Genomic DNA, 19,716 nt, shown 5'->3' with positions numbered 1-19,716 from the left:
TAAGGCAAATTCTCAAAAGTGAGGCTAATGAACCAAAGTTCCTGCAGAGTCAAAGCTATGCTTTTGCTTCTTGATGTACACATTCCCATTGCTTTCCAGGTAACACCAGGAGCAACAAGTTGAGAGTCTCAGATCATGGAGTTGTGGTCAGTCTGGGGTGGTCTTCTTTCTCCAGTGTACGCTTTATGAAATAATATCATCAGTGGAACTTCTAAATTACTTTTTAATTCTTTTTCTTCAAAGGGTGCATTATTTTAGTTTAGTTTAGTTTTTATTGAAGTATAGTTGATTTACCATGTTGTATTAATTTCAGGTATACAACTAAGTGAATATGTACATATATGCATACACATATATATATATTCTTTTTCAGATTCTTTTCCCTTATTGGTTGTTACAAAATACCGAGTATAGTTCCCTGTGCTATAGTTTTTAATTCTTATTAATATCATTCTGTTCCCATGGAACAGTGTGATTTTGCATACTTTGAAGGAAAGGCAAATACTTTGAAGGAAAAGTATAGACATAATTTTGTTTGGCTGGACTTTAAACAACTTAAAGTAGGAGGCAGCATTTGAAAAGTGCTCTGTTTTCCATTTCAAACACTGTTTTATAGAGCCCTTTCCATTTTTTTCTCTGCCGTACACTTTATTGAATATTTAAATGAGATTTATTTAAACCACCACATTCCGTGAAAGAGAAAAACACAAGTTTAGTAAATGCATTCAATTAAGTCTTGGGGCAAAAGCAACAGGAAACGCAGCCTTGAGCCTCCCGGGGTCGTTGTTAGTTGGTCCACAGCCACACAGATCTCGGCCAACGCTCTTTGTTTGCCGTGTCAGAGGACATTAGCTGAGACGGGTCTGGAAGCCACTTCCTGGCTCCAAAGGGACACGATCACCAAGTAAGAAAGGCTCATTTATCAGAACACAAACTTTGCTACGTAAGTGAGGATGGTACAAAGCATATTTCAAGCATCATTATCTCGGCCTGATTAGTAATGATGGAAATCGGTCCTCGATTTTAACGGTCAGCGGGAAAGACCTTCAGCTTTCACTGAAGAGTGACAATCACCCCATATGTGTCTCTGTTCTTGGCACAGCAAGAAAACGGAGACAAGAGCCTTTGCAAAGGCTGCTTTCAAATTGCTTTGGCAGCCGTTGTCTTGTGGATGCCGCTGTCCAGGGACACAGATAAGGAACGTCCAGTTCTCCTTGGGGGGATGGGGGGACATCTCCCTGGATGCCCGGGTGGCAGCACCACGCGGCACCTCTGGATACATACGTGGCCAGCCCTCCCCGGTTCTGGAACCCCTGTGAGCTTGGGCTGCGCCATCCTGAGCTCACGCGGTTGCCTCTCTGTGAAGCAGCGATAAGGACCTCGCCTGCTTTATATCTGCTTGTGAGGTTTATCATAGGATGATCTGGGCAGAAAAGCCCCAAGTAGGTCCCCGCGTGGGAAGGCTGCATGAGGCACTGGAGGGCACTGTGTGGCCCCCCGCTGTGGGCATTTCCCCCATCCAGTTAAAACCCTGAGGGGCCTGGGGAGGGGGATGGGCTGGGGAGGCTGTCACCAGTGTCACTGCTGCCCTGAGGTTTGCTGTAGTCGTGGTGTTCACTGTGCACCACACACACACACACACACACACACACACACACACACACACACACACACACCATCTGCGGCCCAGTAGGTCCAAGGGCAGCAGTGGTCCAATGCCTTTGGAACTGCAAGAAGTTGACTATGAGTTGTACCTTCTTCGGATATTTCCAGAAAAGAGTGAATTACGTAAATAATGAGATAAACGAATGCTCTCCCTTTCTGCTTGGTCTTCCCTAGAAGTGGAAGAGTTGCTCCAGCCTCACATGAGGATGAAGACCTCTTCATGACCGGCCAGTTCCAGAAAACCCTTGCAGAACTGGACGAAGAGCTGGAAGGTAAGCAGCGCGGGCTCCTGCTTGGACCTTTGCCCCGTGTGGCCGGCGCTCTGAGGGTTATCTTCTCTGGCTGAACTTTATCGCATCACACGGGGAGGATGTCTGCAGAGGGAACGCAGCTCCGTGTGAGGAAGGCCCGGACTGGGGGCTGAGCACACAGGTGAGCACAGCTCCCTGGAGGGGACCTTGCATCTGGGCTGCTGAACAGTCCCAAGGAAATGTCTGAGCAGCTGCTTAAAACCTCCTCTGAGTAATACTGATTTTGCACATTAAAAAGTCTTCCATACACATGAACAGAAAAAAAGTTCTCCAGTCCTCAAATGAGTTAGGGAAACACTGGGTGCCACACAGGCAAACAGGGCTGTTTATTAAACCTCCAACCCTGTTACTTGCTAATATGGGGGCTGACTTTCAAAGGGAAACGCAGAACACAGCGTGTTGACAGGGACCCCTCTTAGAGCGGGGCATCCCACAGCACTGCGATTCTGTGCATATATCGGAGAAATAATAGTGTAAGGCCGAAGCAGATGCAAATCAGCTCAGTCAAAACTGGAAATCTTTCAAACGAAGGCACAGAGTGAAAACCAACTAGGAAGTAGATATTGGCTGTGCCCTCAAAGAAAACAAAACAAGAAGAAGGAGACAGACTCCAGAGCTGGCCCGGAGTTTTGTCTGACTTGCTTTTCAGTGTTCCGTCCTCAGATGGGGCTGACAGGGCTGAGAAACCTTCATCGGCCTTAGCGTGTCCTGTGGCTCTGCCCGCAGGGCTCACTGCGTCCTTTAGGGCTAATTCTGATGGGCTCGAGGCTCAGTCATCTGCCTCTTAATAAGCAAAGCAAGATCAAGTTGTCCCATAGACTTTGTGGTGCTCCTGGTGAACAAGAGTAAAAGGTGAAAGTCAAAACCCCCCAGTCCACCTTCCCACCCTGCCCTGAGGTGGTGTATATGGAGGGCTTGGACTTAGAGATCAGTCTGTAAGTGAAGATACCGGCAAAATGTCGTATGATACCTCAAGGCGTCACAGATCGGCAGACAGGTCCTCTGTTGAGTCATGCAAGCTGAGACTGCTTCCAGGCATGTGTAGATGACAACCCAAGATGACACGTTAAATAACTTACACCAGAGGCACCCCAGAGAAATCAAAGTCGGGGTGCAATTTCACTGAATAAGGGGCACAGGAGTTGTCCGAGTGGTGCCCACCCGTGACCTGTGTTGTGCTTCTTTGCAGAGATCGAAGAAAGCTATGAAACCGACTCGAGCTTCCTCACCAACTGCATACACAGCATGTCCGGTCGCTGCCCGCAAGGCACCATCATCCCCGACGGCGATACCGAGGCAATCCCGGTGACATTCATAGGGGAGGTTCTCGATGATCCCGTGGACTCGGTGGCATTTACCAACAGAAACAACAACGCTGGCTCTTTCGATGCTGGGAGCACAGCCAGCAAGAAGGCCCAGCTGCCACCGTGCCAGGCCGAGCACAGCCAGCAGCACGGGCAGAGGCGGGCGGCGGGGCCTGGCTCACCGGCTCCTTCCCAGGACCCTGGGAGAGAAGTCATAGCGGCCTCGACCAGCACCTGGAAGGATGTGACTCCCAGTAAAATGGCGCCCAAGGCAACTTCTGCTTCAGCGCTTCACACGCACGACCTGAATGCGAAGGAGGAACGCAAGGTGGCCGGCTCTGCTCATGGCGGGAGGACCCTGGCCACCAGGAGGGTGAGCGCGCAGCCAGGGAAGGAGAAGGAAGGAGATGATAAAAGTGACGTCTGGACACTACCGCCGTGGTTTCGAGACCAACACCCAGGGGGGAGTTACGGGCTTAAATATGGCCTCACAACGTATAAAATCGTCCCTCCAAAGTCAGAGATGAAATGTTATGACCGGGGGGCATCCCTCTCCACGGGTGCCATCGAGATCGACGAGCTGGGGAACCTGGTGAGCCCCCACACGAACGCCGGCAGGACCATAGTCCCGACGCCGCCCGCTCTGGAAGCAGAAGCCCCGCCCATCGGAAAAGTCAAAGAGTTCTGGAGGTCCGACTCTATAGAAAAACACTCTGGCCGGCCCGCAGAGGGGGCCAAGAGGACCTCTACCCCCACCACGCCCACGAATCCGCAACCTCAAGAAAGCAGACTCAGAGCGGAGCCCACTTCCCCAGACCCCAAAGCGACATTGCCCCGGCCCCGGTCCCCCAACCCAGAAGATGGGAGACCTCTGGAGGAGGGCAGAAGCTGGCCGCTCCCAGCAGCTGCTTGTCCCCTGAAAGTTCCAGCAGCTAACACCGCAGAAGTCCCGTTTCTCAAGCCTCAGAGAAGAACATCCAGCCAGTACGTGGCCTCTGCCATTGCCAAGCGGATAGGGACCCCGAAAGCCCACACTGACGTGGGGAGGAAGCCTGGGAATGCCCAGAAGACATGTGAAGAGCCAGACCCACCTGGACGACCTCCCATGGTGAAGGATGGTACCACCCCCAGCCTGTACCCAGAGACAGGCGTGCGTCACAGTGGGGACAGATCGGCAGCAGGAGCGCATCCCGGAGGGCAAATCAGCAGCCCTTATGGGAAGCTGTCTACTCAAAACGGTCCCACTGGCATCCACAGAACTTCCCATGGACCACTCATCACAGCTGCCCAGAGGGGTCAGGCTTCCGTGGGACAGAGCTGTGGTCTCAGTGGAAAGCAAAGCCCAGGGAAACACAGGACCAGCTCGTCATCTGATCCCAAGTGCCAGCCGGCTGGCACGAGCCCCCCACCCGCTCGCTCGGGAGGTGATCCGACTCCAGGCAGTGCCCTGGTGAATGGCTCCAGGTGGGTCTCCGTCCACAAAGAGCCTCTCCACTCTCCGAGAGTGTCTGATACAAGTAGCCACGCTGGACAGGAGCCCCCTGAATGGGAGGAAAAGCCGGGTTTGTCAAGCACAGATGTACCTGAAGCCGATGGTACCCTGCCAGCCAGTATCTTTGGGCCAAAGAAGAAATTCAGACCCGTGGTCCAGAGGCCAGCCCCGAAAGACACATCCCTGCACAGCGCCCTGATGGAGGCCATCCACTCGGCGGGAGGGAAGGACAGGCTTCGCAAGGTGAAGTCATCAGCGGGCTCCTGCCTCAGGGATGGGCCTTTCCCCACAGCCACCCAGACACAGACTTTAAGGTGGCATCGGAGGAGGGAGTGCCGGGCTGGGGATGCGGGTGAATGCACAGGTTTAATTTTACCTGGATTTCTGTCTCCTTGCCTACAGAGTTGTTTGAATAGAACCATTAAGGGGCCAAAACTGATGGGTTTGGGCTCGTCCACACTGCCTTTAAGGCTCTTGACTGCCCTGGGGAAAGATGTCGCCAGTACATGGCCCTTGCCTGGTCTCAGGGGAGTGGAGAGGAGGCGGGTGGGGCAGGGGGAATCATCCACAACTCGTCCTTGAGCCTGGAGGGGCAGATGGAGGGTCAGGCTGGGATCCCCGTCACCCTGCGTTTTCAGCAGTGGTGGGCTGTCATTCTCCAGTAACCTTGGGGACAGTTTTATCACACCTGCCCCCACGTAGGCATTTATCATCCTGCAAATGTTATTTAATAGCTACACCAACATGGATGATTGGGAACTGTGTCCTCCATTTTGCCCTTGAGAAAACTGGGGGTCACCCTGCCAGCTAGTGGGGACCCAGGCCCCTCATCCAGGTCTGCAGGACTTCAAGGCACATATCTGCTCAGGAAAGCTAGGACCGGTAACAGGAGGGATAGGACATTCAGGGGCGATCATCCTGTGCTACCCCACATAGATCACCTTTGATTTTTGTATAGTGTGAGCTCAATCCAGAATCTCAACCTGATAATTTTACCTTCTAACAGACAGAGACTGTGAAACTGACCCTGTAGGTCTGAACTGATAACTATGGTTTTTCTCTGCACTACCTACCGTCAGCATTCCCCCATCTCCTGAGTGACATGTGTTGACATCGTTAATAAATATTCTAGACTCCAGAACCCGGCTCAGAGGGAGGTCTGAAGAAACCGTCCTACACAGAGACAGACAGCGAGCGCTCAGCCCTGCTGGCAGCCATCCGTGGGCACAGCGGCACCTGCAGCCTGAGGAAGGTAAGAGGGGCCTCCACAGCTGCCCCCCCCGCAGTGATCCCGGGGATGCTGCAACAGCCAGGGCAACCCCCGATTGTGTAAGCGATGCTAAGTCATCATCGGAGTAACCAGACCAACCGCAGGAGAGGCATTGAGGGGCCGCCCCTGCACAGAAACTCTCCCTCTCTCTCCCAGACGAGTAAGTCCTCCCTGCACATCTAGCTCTGTGCACTTCCCCAAATTCCGGGACGCTGAGCCTGGCTTCAGGGCTTAGATCACCCAGCAGTGGGAGGCGGCAGCGTCTCAACTCAGGGATGGAGTTGCTGGTCTGGCACAGCTGCAGGACCACCTGGACTGGAGCTCGGGGACAGAGGGTCATCCAGCTTCCAGAGCCAGAAGCCAAGGAAAAGCGGAACGGACACCTTCTCTTCCGTGTTTGGAGGAGGGGTCATCCGCATTGGTTGGTCGTTGGTGTGTGGCCTTGGGGTCTGTCCAGACACGCCACGATGAGGCAGGAGGGCAGGGGTCTCAGTAGGACCAGACTGACAGCCCTCCTCCCTGCCATCAGTCACTGCCACCACCACCCCCGGCCCCCAGGAAAGCCCAGGGATGGGAAGCAGACACGCCCCCTGGGCTGGCTGCACGGTCAGATACCCTGTGCCGCCTCTTGGAAAGGACATTTGGGACACTGTCATTTAACCGTCTCGTTGCTAGGTGACGTCCTCCGCCTCTGAGGAGCTCCAGAGCCTCCGCGATGCCATGCTGTCTGCACATGGGGCAGAACCCCCAGGGCTAGAAGACCTTGGGATCCAGTCCCCACCCGCCCTGCCGCCGCCATCGCCCCCATCCCCTCCAGTCACCCAGGCTCCCACCGCATCCCGGACGGCGTCCAGGTCCAGCTCGGGCCCCCTCAGCAACCCGGTGGACGCCAGGCAGGCCTTGATGGACGCCATCCGCTCAGGCACAGGGGCCGCGCGGTTGAGAAAGGTGAGGATGCGTGACTGCGCGTGCGCGCTCCCGTGGGTGAGAGGACAGGAGAAGAATGCCCCTGCGCAGACGCGCCCTCAGCGTGGTGGGAAGTCATGCCAAACTCGCTCCTGGGATGCAGCGAGGGCTCCAGTGCACTCCTAACCCCTGAGCGCGGTTCCACCACCCACGGCTGCCTGTGATCCAGGACGGCCACCTGTGACGCATCCTGAAGGGCCTGCACCACGCTCATGGCCTTCGGCCGGGGTCCAGGCGACAGCATGATTGGTTAATTAGTTCATCTTTCTCTCTTTCCTTCTTTCTTTCGGAATTTATTTTTCTTTTGCCAGCATACATTTTGAACATTATTGCATGCGGCGTCTCTTGGGCAGAGCACCCGTTTCTGGTTTTTCTACAGCTTCTCCTCTATCTGGTCTCACGCTGGTCTGTACACTTATGCCCACCTAGTCCCTGAAAGCAGTGGAATTTGTGGCGCCCAAAGTAGGATTCCCAAATTGAAAGGGCCTTTGGGCCGGATGGATGTTGAGATCTCCTTTAACTCCAAAACGATGCTGTGCATGGACTGACCCTCTCTTCCTGCCTGTTTCTAGTGGGTGGAGGAGTCAGGCTAATAATAGGGAAGTGGTGACAGGTATTATTTTCTGAGAGATTATGTCCAGACCCTAAGCTTAAGTTCTCACACGTACCTGAAGAGGTCAGTACTAAGATTATCCTCATTTTACACGGAAAGTGAATGAGGCTCAGAAAACCGGAGTAACTTGCCCTTGTTCACATAGGGCTGGACCCAGACAGGGGTCAGTCTGGGCACAGAATGGCCACTCTGCACTGCTCTGCAAGAGAGCAGCTGGCCCACGAGACTGCTGGGCCACTTCCACAGAGGGCGGCAGGCTTTGCTGAAGAGGTTTCCCACCCAGGAGCCTAGGGCCTAGAAGGTAGTCCTCGCTGAAGCCGGGACGCCCAGCGGTGCCACCCTGGGCAGGAGCGGTCTGAACACCACTGACTGGGAGCGTTCCTGGGGCCACGGCCACGGCTCCCGGGTCAGCCCCAGAGCGTGTCCGTGTGATGGAGAGGCATCAATCTGTGTGCTGTGGCCCCGATGGGGACCCAAGACATCACGTAGGGAGGATGCTGAGGGCAATTCATCACGGAAAGCACAGCCCAGCCTCAGGATGCTGGGAAAAGGAAGTGTGCTTAACCACGTGGCACTGGATGGCGGCCAGTTTCGCACTTTCTCCTCTGGATGGGGGGGCGAGGGGAGGGCAGTTAAAAATTATGGAGGGCTTTTGGGTTTTCTTTACTTGTTTTTTCATTTCTGTAGAATTTATATATTTATGAACTTAGAACGTTTATTACATAGAATGAGGGAAAGGTGAAGAAATTGGGGTGCATGGCTAAATAAGTGTCCTAATAAATGGACCATGTGGATTCTGATGAAGACAGCTCTGGAATTCAACCCTGAGACAACCTCTTTCCTCCAAGCACATTGCAATATCAATTGAAAGGAAGTGCCTGTCCTCCGGTCAGAACGGCCATCATCAAAAAGTCTACAAATAATGAAAGCTGGAGAAGGTGGGAATGTAAATTGGTGCAGCCACTATGGGGAACAGTACGGAGGTTCCTTAAAAAACTAAAAGTAGAGTTACCATGTAATCCTGCAATCCCTCTCCTGGGCACATATCTGGAGAAAACTCTAATTTGAGAAGATACGTGCACCCCAGTGTTCATTGCAGCACTACTTACAATAGCCAGGACATGGAAACAACCTAAATGTCCATCGACAGATGAATGGATAAAGAAGGTGTGGTACATATATACAATGGAATATTACTCGGCCATAAAAAAGAACAAAATAATGCCATTTGCAGCAACATGGATGGACCTAGAGATTACCATACTGAGTGAAGTAAGTCAGACAGAGAAAGACAAACATCATATGATACCATCTATATGTGGAATCTGAAAAAAATGATACAAATGAACTTATTTATGAAACAGAAACAGACTCTTGACATAGAAAACAAACTCATGGTGCCAAAGGGGAAAGGTTGGGGGAGGATAAATTAGGAATTTGGTATTAACAGTTACACACTACCATATATTAAATAGATAATCAATAAGGACCTACTGTATAGCCCAGGGAACTCTACTCAATATCTTGTAATAACCTGTAGTGGAAAAGAACCTGAAAAAGAATACCTGTATAGTATAGATATACATGCATCCATATTTAACGGAATCCCTTGGCTGTACTCCTGAAACTAACACAGTATTGTAAATCAACTATAGTTCAGTTAAAAAAAAAGAAGAAAAAGAAAGGACGTGTCGGTCGTTCTCAGAGAATCCAAGGCAGCACAGCCGGTTATCAACCTCGATGGTCTGGCTGGTCTGAGGGGACGATTTTGAGTCTCTAAAACACTGTTTCAAAGTGAGAACCACAGGACATGTACATGCTGAGTCAGATTTTCAGGGCTTTGAGCCTACTCCTCTGCAATTTTCTAGTATTTATCAAGTCACTTTACTTTGAGGTTTGAGGTAATTATCCATGTCCTTTGAGCTTTTGATGCAGTTTGAGTAATGCTGACTGTAATTATATGAAGGCTGTACTCATTTCTCGTATACATCATCTCACTGGCTGGTTTGGGGTCATTTCAAATAGCTGTTACTCTGTCCACCTCGCAGGAGTCACGTGGATCAGGGGCCCAGAGAGAAAAGCCTGCCTGGGCTTGCACAACGGGGGAGAGGCCACCACTGCAACCTTGAACCTCAGGCTTTCTCTCTCTTAGAACGTGTGCCCATGCCTTCCAGAAAATAATTTTAAAAAACAAGTTTGGGAACTGTCCAAAGGAGCAGAGGAAGCTGTTTGTGCCCCAAGAAAGAAAGTGGGGAGAAACACAAGGACAGTGGTAGGAAGGGCCGGGACCTGCTGGCCAGTGGGTGGCGGGACACAGACGTGTGTGTGTGTGTGTGTGTGTGTGTGTGTGTGTGTGTGTGTGTGTGTGTGTGTATCCACACAGCGGGCAGCGCGGCCCTGGCAGTGCCTGCAGGAAAGGTCCGGGGGGCTGAGGCCAGGCCGTTGCTCATCCGGATCTCAGCTTTGTGGCGGCAGCTCCACATGGCAGGTCAAAAGCCCACGTTTGGACTGTTTCTTGGATTAATCTAAGTGTTGGGACCTGCGTTACCCATCCTGGCAACGGTGAGGCAGTGAGTCTGGCGCGTCTGAGGTTTCGATGCCCTTGGGCTGTAAGCTGGGCCTGAGTGAGCACGATGAGGGTGCCCTGGGAGACCCTGTCGCTTTGTCTACCCAATGCACCACATCTTACCTAGAGGCCTAAGGGCTGAGCGACAGGACTGTGTCACTGCTCTACACAGCAACCCAGACTCCCTCCCCTCCCCCCTGCTTACACTCTGCGTCTCAGGGCCACGTAAAACCTGCCGAAGGACACGTGACTTCGGAGGCCAGGACCTGGACCTTCCACCCAGAAGCCTCAGCTCAGCCTCCATCAGGGACACCCAGGTGCGGCCAGGCCAGCGTCACCTGGAACCTGGAGGTGTGCACCTGACCTCGTTTTCGACTGCCTCGCCCTCCCTATTGGTGTGGAACAGCAGACCTGTGACACCAGGGGACACACGTGCGATCCGGGTGACCAGGGCCAACTGTGCCTTCCCTGAGGAGTCTCGTTAGGCGGCCCTTGTCTGCGGGGCCCTGGCCGTGGATGTCTCCGTGGCTTCGCAGCAGATGCAGCTTGGGGTGTGTTACGGCGTCTGCACCTCGAGTCGCTTGAGCTTTGCCTCTGTAGCTTTCTTTCACCTTTTGGGCTTTTAAAGCTGCATCACCTCAAGGAAAGGAGCGAAGTGTGGGACTCCTGGATCCCAGCAGTGTGGGCTGCGCTGTCTGTGGATCCTCAACACGAGCAGAGGCCCCTTCATCCTTGGTGTTCAGTGATGCTCCGGGATGCGTGTAGCCAGGATAGCGTCCCGGACTGCGGGGTGTTCCCGGCTCTCCCGGGGGGCGTGAGGGGCTGCAGTGCGTGAGTCCTCCAGGCATCTTCCTCCAGGAGAAGCAGGGCGTCCGGCTGTCCCGGGAGAGCTGGCAGAGGTGAGGGACTCTCACTGCTAAGGCAGGCACAGTTACTCACCCTTCCCTGAACACACACGTTTTGCGTCGGTGACGATGCTGCTTATGATAAAAGACCAGAGGGTCGATTTGATGTAGGAGGAATCATCACCTTAAAAGTGAGTTGGCCGCTTTTCAGGGCGATTGGAAGTCTGTTTGCCTCCCTCCACAGTGTGAATTGAACGCCCCGCCTCTGTGTTTGCGGTGGTCAGAGACGTTGCCCACTCTGTGTCTTCCGTCCAGCCCCAGATAACAGCGTCCTCAGCTCTGCTCTGTCTGCTGCCCCTTCCGCAGTGGACACTGCCCTCCCTTGCTGGGGGCAGGGCTCAAACGGACCCCAGAATCCGCTTCCGCCTTCCACTCCATCCTGCATTCTTATTCATGGCGAAACTGTGTGCGTTGGACAGCCTTTGTCGGTCTGTGTTAAATGCATTGTTTCAGAGGGCCTGGAATGGACACCAAGTGCCCTTTAATCCGTGTTTATATTTAACACATTCACACGTCCGGCCATTCATTTCACAAGCATTTCCTGAGAACCCACCAGGGTCCAGGGACTGTGGTAGCTGCTTGAGATGGAGAGATGAATGAAGCATTGTCTGCGCCCCCTGGGGACTCTCAGCCAGGAGAGGAAGAAGGGATTGGGGGTTTGTCCTTGGCCTTAGGGACATCTCACAGAGTTAGAGACCTGGTGAAAGCCCCAAGACCTTTTCCTCATGTGTCCTAGCTTCGCTCCGAGGAGGGCAGAGAGCAAGCATCTCCTGTGTCCAGACCTTCCTGGACTGAAAGTCTGCAGCTTCCATTCCACAGATGGGAAAGGGGGGCACAGATGTCCTGAGGGCCTCGTCCTGGCCGTAACTAGGTCAGTGCCGCTGCCCAGCCAGACTCCGCGTCAGCCCGGCACGGGCGGACGCCTCTGGGAAATGCCTCATTAAGCCCCATGGTGGGCACGCCGCGGCTGGGCCCTCCCAGGTGTACGTTTTCCCACCACAGGAATTAACTGATTCAGATCACACGTGTGTCCCGGCGCTTGGCCTTGGCAGGAGACCCTGTGAGAAGTGATTAGACACGTGACACCATCGCCATCAAAGCCCAGGGAGCCCCTGAGCCAGGACAGAAAAGAGCTGCAGCAGCGACTCTAGGCCATGCTGGGCTCGGCAACGCACAGTGTAGACCTTTGATGTGTTTCAGTGAAGTTGGGGGAGTTCAGAGGCACAGACGGGTTATTTCTGTCTTTGCTGCCTGTGACCATCCTGCCTATACAGACCTTCCATGTGACCTGTTTTTCCTGCAGGTGGAAACCAGGGATGCCTGTCACCACTGCAGTGACCCCTCAGGGCCCTCATGGGTGCAGTTCCCTATTCCTGGAAGGAAAACGTTTCACCTCCTAGTGTTACCAGCTAATCCCCAGTCGTCCTGCATGTTCCTGGATTAACCTCAAGCCCCCAGAAAGTCTCCCCCAGCCCCCAGGCTGGAGGAGGTTCCCCAACAGAGCATCACCTCCTTTTCCCCCATAACCACATCTCAGCCCAATTTCAGCAGTGATCTGTGTAACTCCTGTGTGGGCTTTGCCCTCCTGCCACACCGTGAGCTCCGGCAGGTCCCAGCGCCTTGCACAGCCCCAGACACAGAGTGGGTGCTCAGTAACTATCTTTTGGGGGAAGGGAGAGAGGGCGCCCATTCTTTGCCACCATATTGCCTGGCTCTCTAGACCAGTGGCCGAGTGCAACTTGGGGTCCCCGTGCTCAGAACTCGTCTATTTCATAAGCGTGATAAACTTGCCAAGAATCCACTTCACACTGTAAGAAACCACCTTCTTTTCCTTTGCAGAATAAGGTAAGTTCCGGACATCTCCAGTCTTCTGCCAACGGTCCCACTCCCGTTCTGCAAAGCTGGCTGACAGCTGCATGGCTGGGTCCCCTGGGAGTCCGTTAGCCGCCCCCCCCCCCCCAGGAACTCATCTGTCTGGGTGGAAAAAAGGGACCTGAAACAGAGAATCCTGTCGCTCCCTGACAACTTCTTTCCTTCCCCTGGACACCAGCCCTCTGTCACCACTGTTCATTTTACCTTTTTCCATATAAACATCATTTTCCTTGGCAGGTGGGGAAACAGAATTAAACTTGGATATTTTTACAGCTTTCTGACTTGGCCTCAAACTGCAAGCTTTGTCCCTTCATTGATTTTCTTCTTGTCCAACCAAAATAAGAAAGAATCTTTCAGGAAGCTTGAAACCTTTGGGATGCCAGGAACCCTTCCAGTGTTTTTCTTCCAAGCTGCGCCTTGCAGCACGCCCTCCTCCCCCGGGGGGTGCCCTCTGTCCTCCTTGCCCACCTGAATTTGGTCACACCCATCCCGGGGCAGGTCCACTGGTCCCTTACCAGTGTGGCTTTAAGCTTGGGTTGACACTAATGGCCATCAGTGTGGTTTATGCTACCTTGTGGCCAATTCCATCACCAAGCTGTCTTTGTTGAATTGTCCAAGTCAGAGCTTTTTAAGGCTGTCCTTCTTCAGTTCCCTTCTTGACACCAAAGTTTAGGAGTTCTCCTTTTCCTTCCTAGATATTTTCTTAGTTTACTGAGAACTTTTACAATCTGCATGCAGCCATCGTTGTTGCTATTAGTGGTGATGAGAGCACCTTCTAGGTCTCAACCAGCCAGGGATTCAAATAGCCCCCAGCCCGGGTCTTCTGCACCAGCGACACGCAGGCTAGAGTGAAGCAGGCTCACTGCCAGGAGAGCAGGTGATGTCCAGCCCCTGCTTCCTTCACTCGCCTGCCCTGTAGCTCCCCTCACTGGGTCACAGTCCCACCTACTACCCCTCTGTGTCCTGGGAAGTTTACCTTAGCAACTTGGAACCGCCTTCTGAAAGTGGCTTCTCCCAGTCGGGCCAGGCTTTAGGTGACCAAGGCGTGCAGGATGTCTCCTGCCTCACCCCCAAACCTCCGTTCAGTTGTCATCTCATCCCGGCCACCAGGACGCTGGTGCTGGGATGAGACGAAGTGATGGTGGTGCTGGTGACAACGCAACGAGGTATACCTCGAGCCTCACCGGGTGGGTCTGTAGTGCAAATCCCATCATCCCCATTTACCGGGGAAGGAGGGGGCACCCCCTGCCTGAGACTCGCCCAGCCCAGATGCAGAGTCAGTGTATCCATACAATGAATTACTACCCAGCAATGAAAGGAATGTACACGCAACAACATCGATGAATCGCAAAATAATTCTGCTGAGTGAAAGAAGCCAGGCCAAAAATAAAGCCAGACCAAAAAATAAATAAATATATGTCAAAACATATCAAGTTTTACACTTTAAATGTGTGCAGTTTATCATATATCAATTAATTTGTTAAAACAATAACAGTAAAGATACCTTTTAAAAATCCCTCCCCCTCCCATGGACCCGACCCCACCACTGCCTAGCTCTGCTTCCCTTCACTGTAGCTTCCAGATGTCCTGCCCACTTGTGCTGCTCCATTTCCCCAGCACCCATCCCCCACCGGCCTCCTCCTGGCCGCTCTCAGAACCGCCCTCGTCAAGGTCACAATGCTGCTAGTACCCTTGGATGCAAGAATAGCGCCCTTTATTCTCCTGACCCTTTTCAGAGGTCAGGAAATGGGATAAACGTACTGTTAACAGGATACTGGCTGCATTTTCCAATAAAAGGCTCAATCTGTTCTTCTCGGCCCAACACACACACTCTTCTCCCCGTGTCTTGGACATTCTGTAGCAAACTGATTTTGCTTTTCCAAACTGACAATTAAAATCTTTGTTTTGAAGTTAGAGGTGGCTCACTTCTCAAGGTGTCTAGGGTTTGAAGAAAAACCCATTGAAAACGTAACTAACATAATGTTCAAACATAAGCTCATCTGTGTTTCCCACCCTTGGGGCCCGCTGGTTCCCGTTGCACCGTTTGCTGTCACCACGTGCATCCTTGTGGACGCGCACTCCCCGCGGCTCGGCAAGCGCGCTGCACGTTTCCCCTGCCCCCCTGGCCACGTTCTGAGTCTCCTCTGCCCAAGGCTGCATGCGGCCCTGGAGAGAGTCCCAAGACCCCTTGTCTTCCAAATCTCCTCACTCTCCCGGGCGGACCCTTCACCGTCCAGACCGCTGGCCCCCAATCCCACCCCCATCCTAAGCTGCCCTGTGCATCGGACACGAATCTTCAGTGCCCTCCCTGACGTCCACCGTGTGTGTCCCATGGGCTCCATCCAAATCAGCAGGTCCAGTCTCCTCCCTCCACGCCCCCAAACTCCACATCTCATCCCGTTTCGTTTCTCAGCTGGTGTGGACGCCGCTACAGCCAAGGAGACACTGATGGGCGGGTGTGCTCGTAAGAAACGAGCGGGTGGAACCCTGCAGTCGTGGTCGTGGCCTGGGGCCATGTTCTCTTCTCAGATGAGCCCGCTGGGGACCGCTATTTACTAGTATTTGGTCCAGGCCGAGAGAGCACTCTACACCCCGGTTCTCCCATCTTTGTATTGGAGGCAGCACCCACAGTGATAACAACGGCAATAACGCCTCAGTGATTGAGTTGAGCTGAAGTTTTAATGAGATGAGACTCATGGAGGGCTCGAAATGGTACCTGACACGCTGTAAGTGCACAGGAAATATTCCAGGTGGTGTGTGTTGTTGGCGTTATAAGAAATCTGCTTGGGTCCTTGGAAGTTCGCTCTGATAACGCACTGAGAAGTAGGACGAGATGCCCAGCTCCCAGCACCATTCCAGTTCGAATGTGCTGAGCTCGGTGGAACCACGGTGAGAAACCCAGTGCTCCTTTCACATGGTTTCACGTGAATCTGTCGCTTTTCTTAAAAATGCTGTTCACCTTGGCCTTCAGAGGCATGGAACTGTTTCCTTCAAGATTCGGCCGTCACATTTTCTGCACTTGGGCATCCCAGGAGCGTGCAGGGCTGGGCTCAGAGTGGCAGGGTGAGCTCACGCGTCGAGTGGGCTGGGAACGTGTGGGTTTGCAGTCGCCCCTTGGAGCCGCCCCCACTCACTGGCACCCAGCAAGTCCTGCGCCAGGGGACGGGGTGGGGATGGATGCCGTGGTTCCAGCCCCAGAGTCCCCACACCAGCAGTGACAGACACAGCTGCTGGGAGACCACGGCGGGCGAGGGGGCGATCGGATCTGCCCGCCCAGGACTGGAAGCAGGAATGCCTTCGGCCAAGAGATGGTGTGAACGCTTCTTGAAGAAGGAGTCCTCGTTTTCCAGCAGGAAAGGGGCATCCCCGAAGGAGAAACCCCACATGCAGAGACCAGCCCAGAAGAGGGACGGACCCCTAACAGACTCAGAGACTGGGAGGGAGCTCAGAGAAGGCGGGGGCTGGGGCTGGCTGACGGCTCTGGGAGAAGCTCAGGGACCTGCAGACACATCTTAGACCCTCCAGCAGTTCCCGATGTTTTTTCCTGAAGGCTGTAGCCAGTCACTGAAAGCATTCAGGCATGTTGTTTGTGTTTCTGAGAGTTTTCTCCTTGGGGCTAAACGTTTGATGGGTACAGCGTAAACACTCATTGCGTTGGGAAAGGAATATTGCAGGGAGGGGTTGGCACACAGGTCCTCAGCGCCCGGATACCTGCACCCTGGGCTCCGCCTCACGCCCTGAGTAACTGTGGTTCTTTCTTCACTGCAGGTGCCCTTGCTCGTGTGAATCAGCAACAAGATGCGATCGTGGCAGAAACCCCCCTGCAGGATGCTCTCCACTCACGAGCGCCACCCGGCAAGGGATATAGGGGTCTGGTGGCTTCCTGGTCTCCAGGCCAAAACTCGCCCCGTTGACTTTCAGTCTATATCACGGTTCAAAGGGACGGGGATGCCACTCTGCCACGCGGCTTGTGCCAAGGAAATGTATTTGCCTCTGAATATTTAAAGTTGCCAATAAACTGTTCTTGTTGGCAGGTTAATGTGACTATAAACGCTGGAGCCCAACACACTTAATTACATCGATAGACAAAGTGGAAAGAATCATGCCTTAGACCGATTTTGGACCTTGGAGACTTACCACATGTAGATGGTTAAAACCATTTAGTTGTTGAAAATCTTTCTGAATTCTAGGGAAAATATATAAATCAATTGAAACAATCTGAATGTCATATGCTACTTGATGTAAGAAAAAAGAGTTGGGAGGCCTTTTCAAAGGTGACTTCACTGAGTAATGAAAGTATTGGATCCTTATTCCTCAAACATTTGGGGTGAAAACCTCATGGAGGGTGGCAGACCACGGTCTGTCCAGCTAAAGCTATTAAAAATCAACCATGATCGCCCAGAATAACAATCAAACGTGACGTATGAACATGGCAGGTCTGAGTTCTCCTGGGGTGTTGGCTGAGATCAGAAGGACGTTGGAGGGGATGGCAGTGCCCACTTGGAATGCTGTCCCCCGGCGGGCTGTGATGTAGCGCAGCCCTCCCCGACCGAGGGCTGAGCACGGAGCCCGGAGGCTGCCCTAGGAGCCTTAGAAATCCTCCGCGGGGCAGAAGCGTGGATGCCGGGTCCGGATCAGATCAAAATCGTGCTGGTGTTTCACAATGCGGGTTTGGTCTCCATGCTTGTGCCCGGCAAGTGAATGGCCGCTGTGGGTCACGTGGCAGCCTTCTCATAGCGCACAGCACCCAGTCTCTGGTATTTATCTCAAAGGTCAACTACGGCTGTAGGAAAAGCTCTTTACGAGATGACTAGAAATCAAGAGGAATTCCTGAAATTAAATTTCTGTCTTAATGAAGCAACAGATATGGCGGGATCCTTCGAACGTTTCACGATTTCAGAGCCGGGCGTCACGTAGGACGGAAACTGCTCTGCGTTGTCTGATGAATGCCACTCACCTTCCCCAGGGCGGCCAGGGCATCCAGCCAATCGCTCTCACTGTCTCTACTGTTGGTCTTTTAGTGCCACAAATAAAAGAAAATGAAAGTGTAGCCTTCGTGTGGATTTCATGACTTCAGACCCCAGTTCGTTTAGATACCCTATGCCCCAAATAGAAAGGAGACATTCGTTTATTCAACTGGTACTTAGGACTGCTTGCTACCCTCTCCCGGGCACTTGTTACAGCAGATGCCAAAACAGACGGGAATCCCTGCCTTCGTGGCATTTAAATCGTGGTGGAGGAGACAGACCATAAGCGAAATAAGTGAATAATATACCGAGTATACTTAGGTGCTGGTAAATGATTAGGAGAAAAACATGAAAAGGGATGAAGCCTAAACAGGGAGATGAAGAAAGGCCTCTTGCTACAGAGGCATTTTAGTAAAAACCTGGAGGAAAGGAGAGGGCCAAGCGTGGGCGGACGCCTAGCTGGCAGGGAAGAGAGAAGGTACCAAGGTCCTGAGGCAGGATTTTGCCTGCTGTGCTGGCGGAATGAGAGGAGGATAGTGTAGACGTGTGTGTGTGTGAGTGGGGTCCGTACAGTTTCCCTGGCCTCTGGCCCCTGGTTCTCACACACGACCTGGCGCCCCGTCGCCCAGAGCAGCCTTGTTCCCCAGCAGACCAGGAGAGCAGCAGGTGTGAGGGGAGCAGAAGCGCGCCCTGAGGACGAGAAGGGCGGCCCCTTGAGTGCCCAGCCACCTCAAATTGCTCACAAGGCGGGGGACCAACCTGATACCAAATTTACACCTTGTTGCGTTATGTTATGTTCTGCACCCCGCACTGGGTTTGGGCTGCGCATGAGGGACAGGGCAGCCTTCTGCATCGTGCTTTTGCCTTTTTGCAGAGTGTTTCCCAGTTGTGCTTGGCGGTTCTCAGGTTCAGTGGTGGTGAGGCACCATTTTCCAGACGAGGATACTGAGTCCAGGAAGACAAAGCACCTGATGAAGCAGCTTCATCGCGTTATCCTCGTTCTTAAGTCAGTGCTTCTAGGACCCCTGTTCCTGCAGAATCAAATCTGAACTCCTAAGCCTGTAAGCCCCCCTCCCCAGTCCGAGGCCTCAGCCTCAGTTCTCACCCACATGGAACCGCCGCCAGGGCACTGACGCATCCCGAGGGCGCATGGCACGCCCCTCACCCCTCGCGCACTTCCCCTGCCAGAAATGTGCAGCTCCCCTCACCGCGCACCCCACCAACTGGGAAACCCAGCCCTGTGCTCACGACGCTGCCCCGCCCCCCAGCCCGTGTGCTCCTGCGGCCAGGCCTCCTCGCTGCCCCTGGAAGCTCACTTCTGCCGTCAAAGCCACCCTTCCCCACACATCACTCCTCAAGCCAGCCCCTCACCTGCCTTTCTGCCCACAGTGCGTCAGCCTCAGGGCAGGAAGCAGGTCAGAATGAGCTTTCCGGGCCCAGAACACATGGCCCTGTGTGCCAGGAAAAGGCCTGGTTTACACAGTGTAACTACTAATCATGTCTCTTCTTTCTCCCCGAAGGTCCCAGTGTAGACACGACACTCAGTGGTCTCCCTCACTGTGAGGTCCAGATGAGGTGTTCAGTGAGTGCTCAGGGAGAGAGTGCACATCCTGAGAAGTGAGATTGGAGCCCAGGTGTCCTGTGTCCAGCCCAGGGTTTTCCCCATTTTCGCTCTGCCTTCTGTCGGAAGGAATAGAGGATGACCCCCAGGGTTCCAGGCGGTTGAGAGGCTCTCAGAAGGAGCCGAGAGAAGGGCCTTCAGGGAAGCCTTCCCACCCCTGGCTC

General features: G+C 53.3%; 1 protein-coding gene across 11 annotated transcripts in view; it reads left to right on the top strand.

Annotated features, from left to right (window-relative positions):
• The window catches only part of COBL (cordon-bleu WH2 repeat protein), a 261,169-nt gene extending 243,155 nt beyond the window's left edge, over nt 1–18,014 (top strand). For all 11 annotated transcript variants that reach the window (XM_019939458.3, XM_033862779.2, XM_019939453.3 and 8 more), the window contains 5 exons: nt 1,840–1,937; nt 3,166–5,015; nt 5,905–6,024; nt 6,718–6,990; nt 16,733–18,014. In XM_019939458.3, coding sequence (XP_019795017.2) covers nt 1,840–1,937; nt 3,166–5,015; nt 5,905–6,024; nt 6,718–6,990; nt 16,733–16,750 — 2,359 coding nt within the window. In that variant the 3' untranslated portion in view covers nt 16,751–18,014. The remainder of the gene's footprint in view (nt 1–1,839; nt 1,938–3,165; nt 5,016–5,904; nt 6,025–6,717; nt 6,991–16,732) is intronic.
• Nucleotides 18,015–19,716: the final 1,702 nt, after the last annotated feature.

Source organism: Tursiops truncatus, chromosome 9, assembly GCF_011762595.2.
Source record: "Tursiops truncatus isolate mTurTru1 chromosome 9, mTurTru1.mat.Y, whole genome shotgun sequence".
Taxonomy (NCBI): domain Eukaryota; kingdom Metazoa; phylum Chordata; class Mammalia; order Artiodactyla; family Delphinidae; genus Tursiops; species Tursiops truncatus.
Note: the sequence above shows the minus strand (reverse complement) of the source record. Positions and strands in the feature narration are given on the sequence as shown.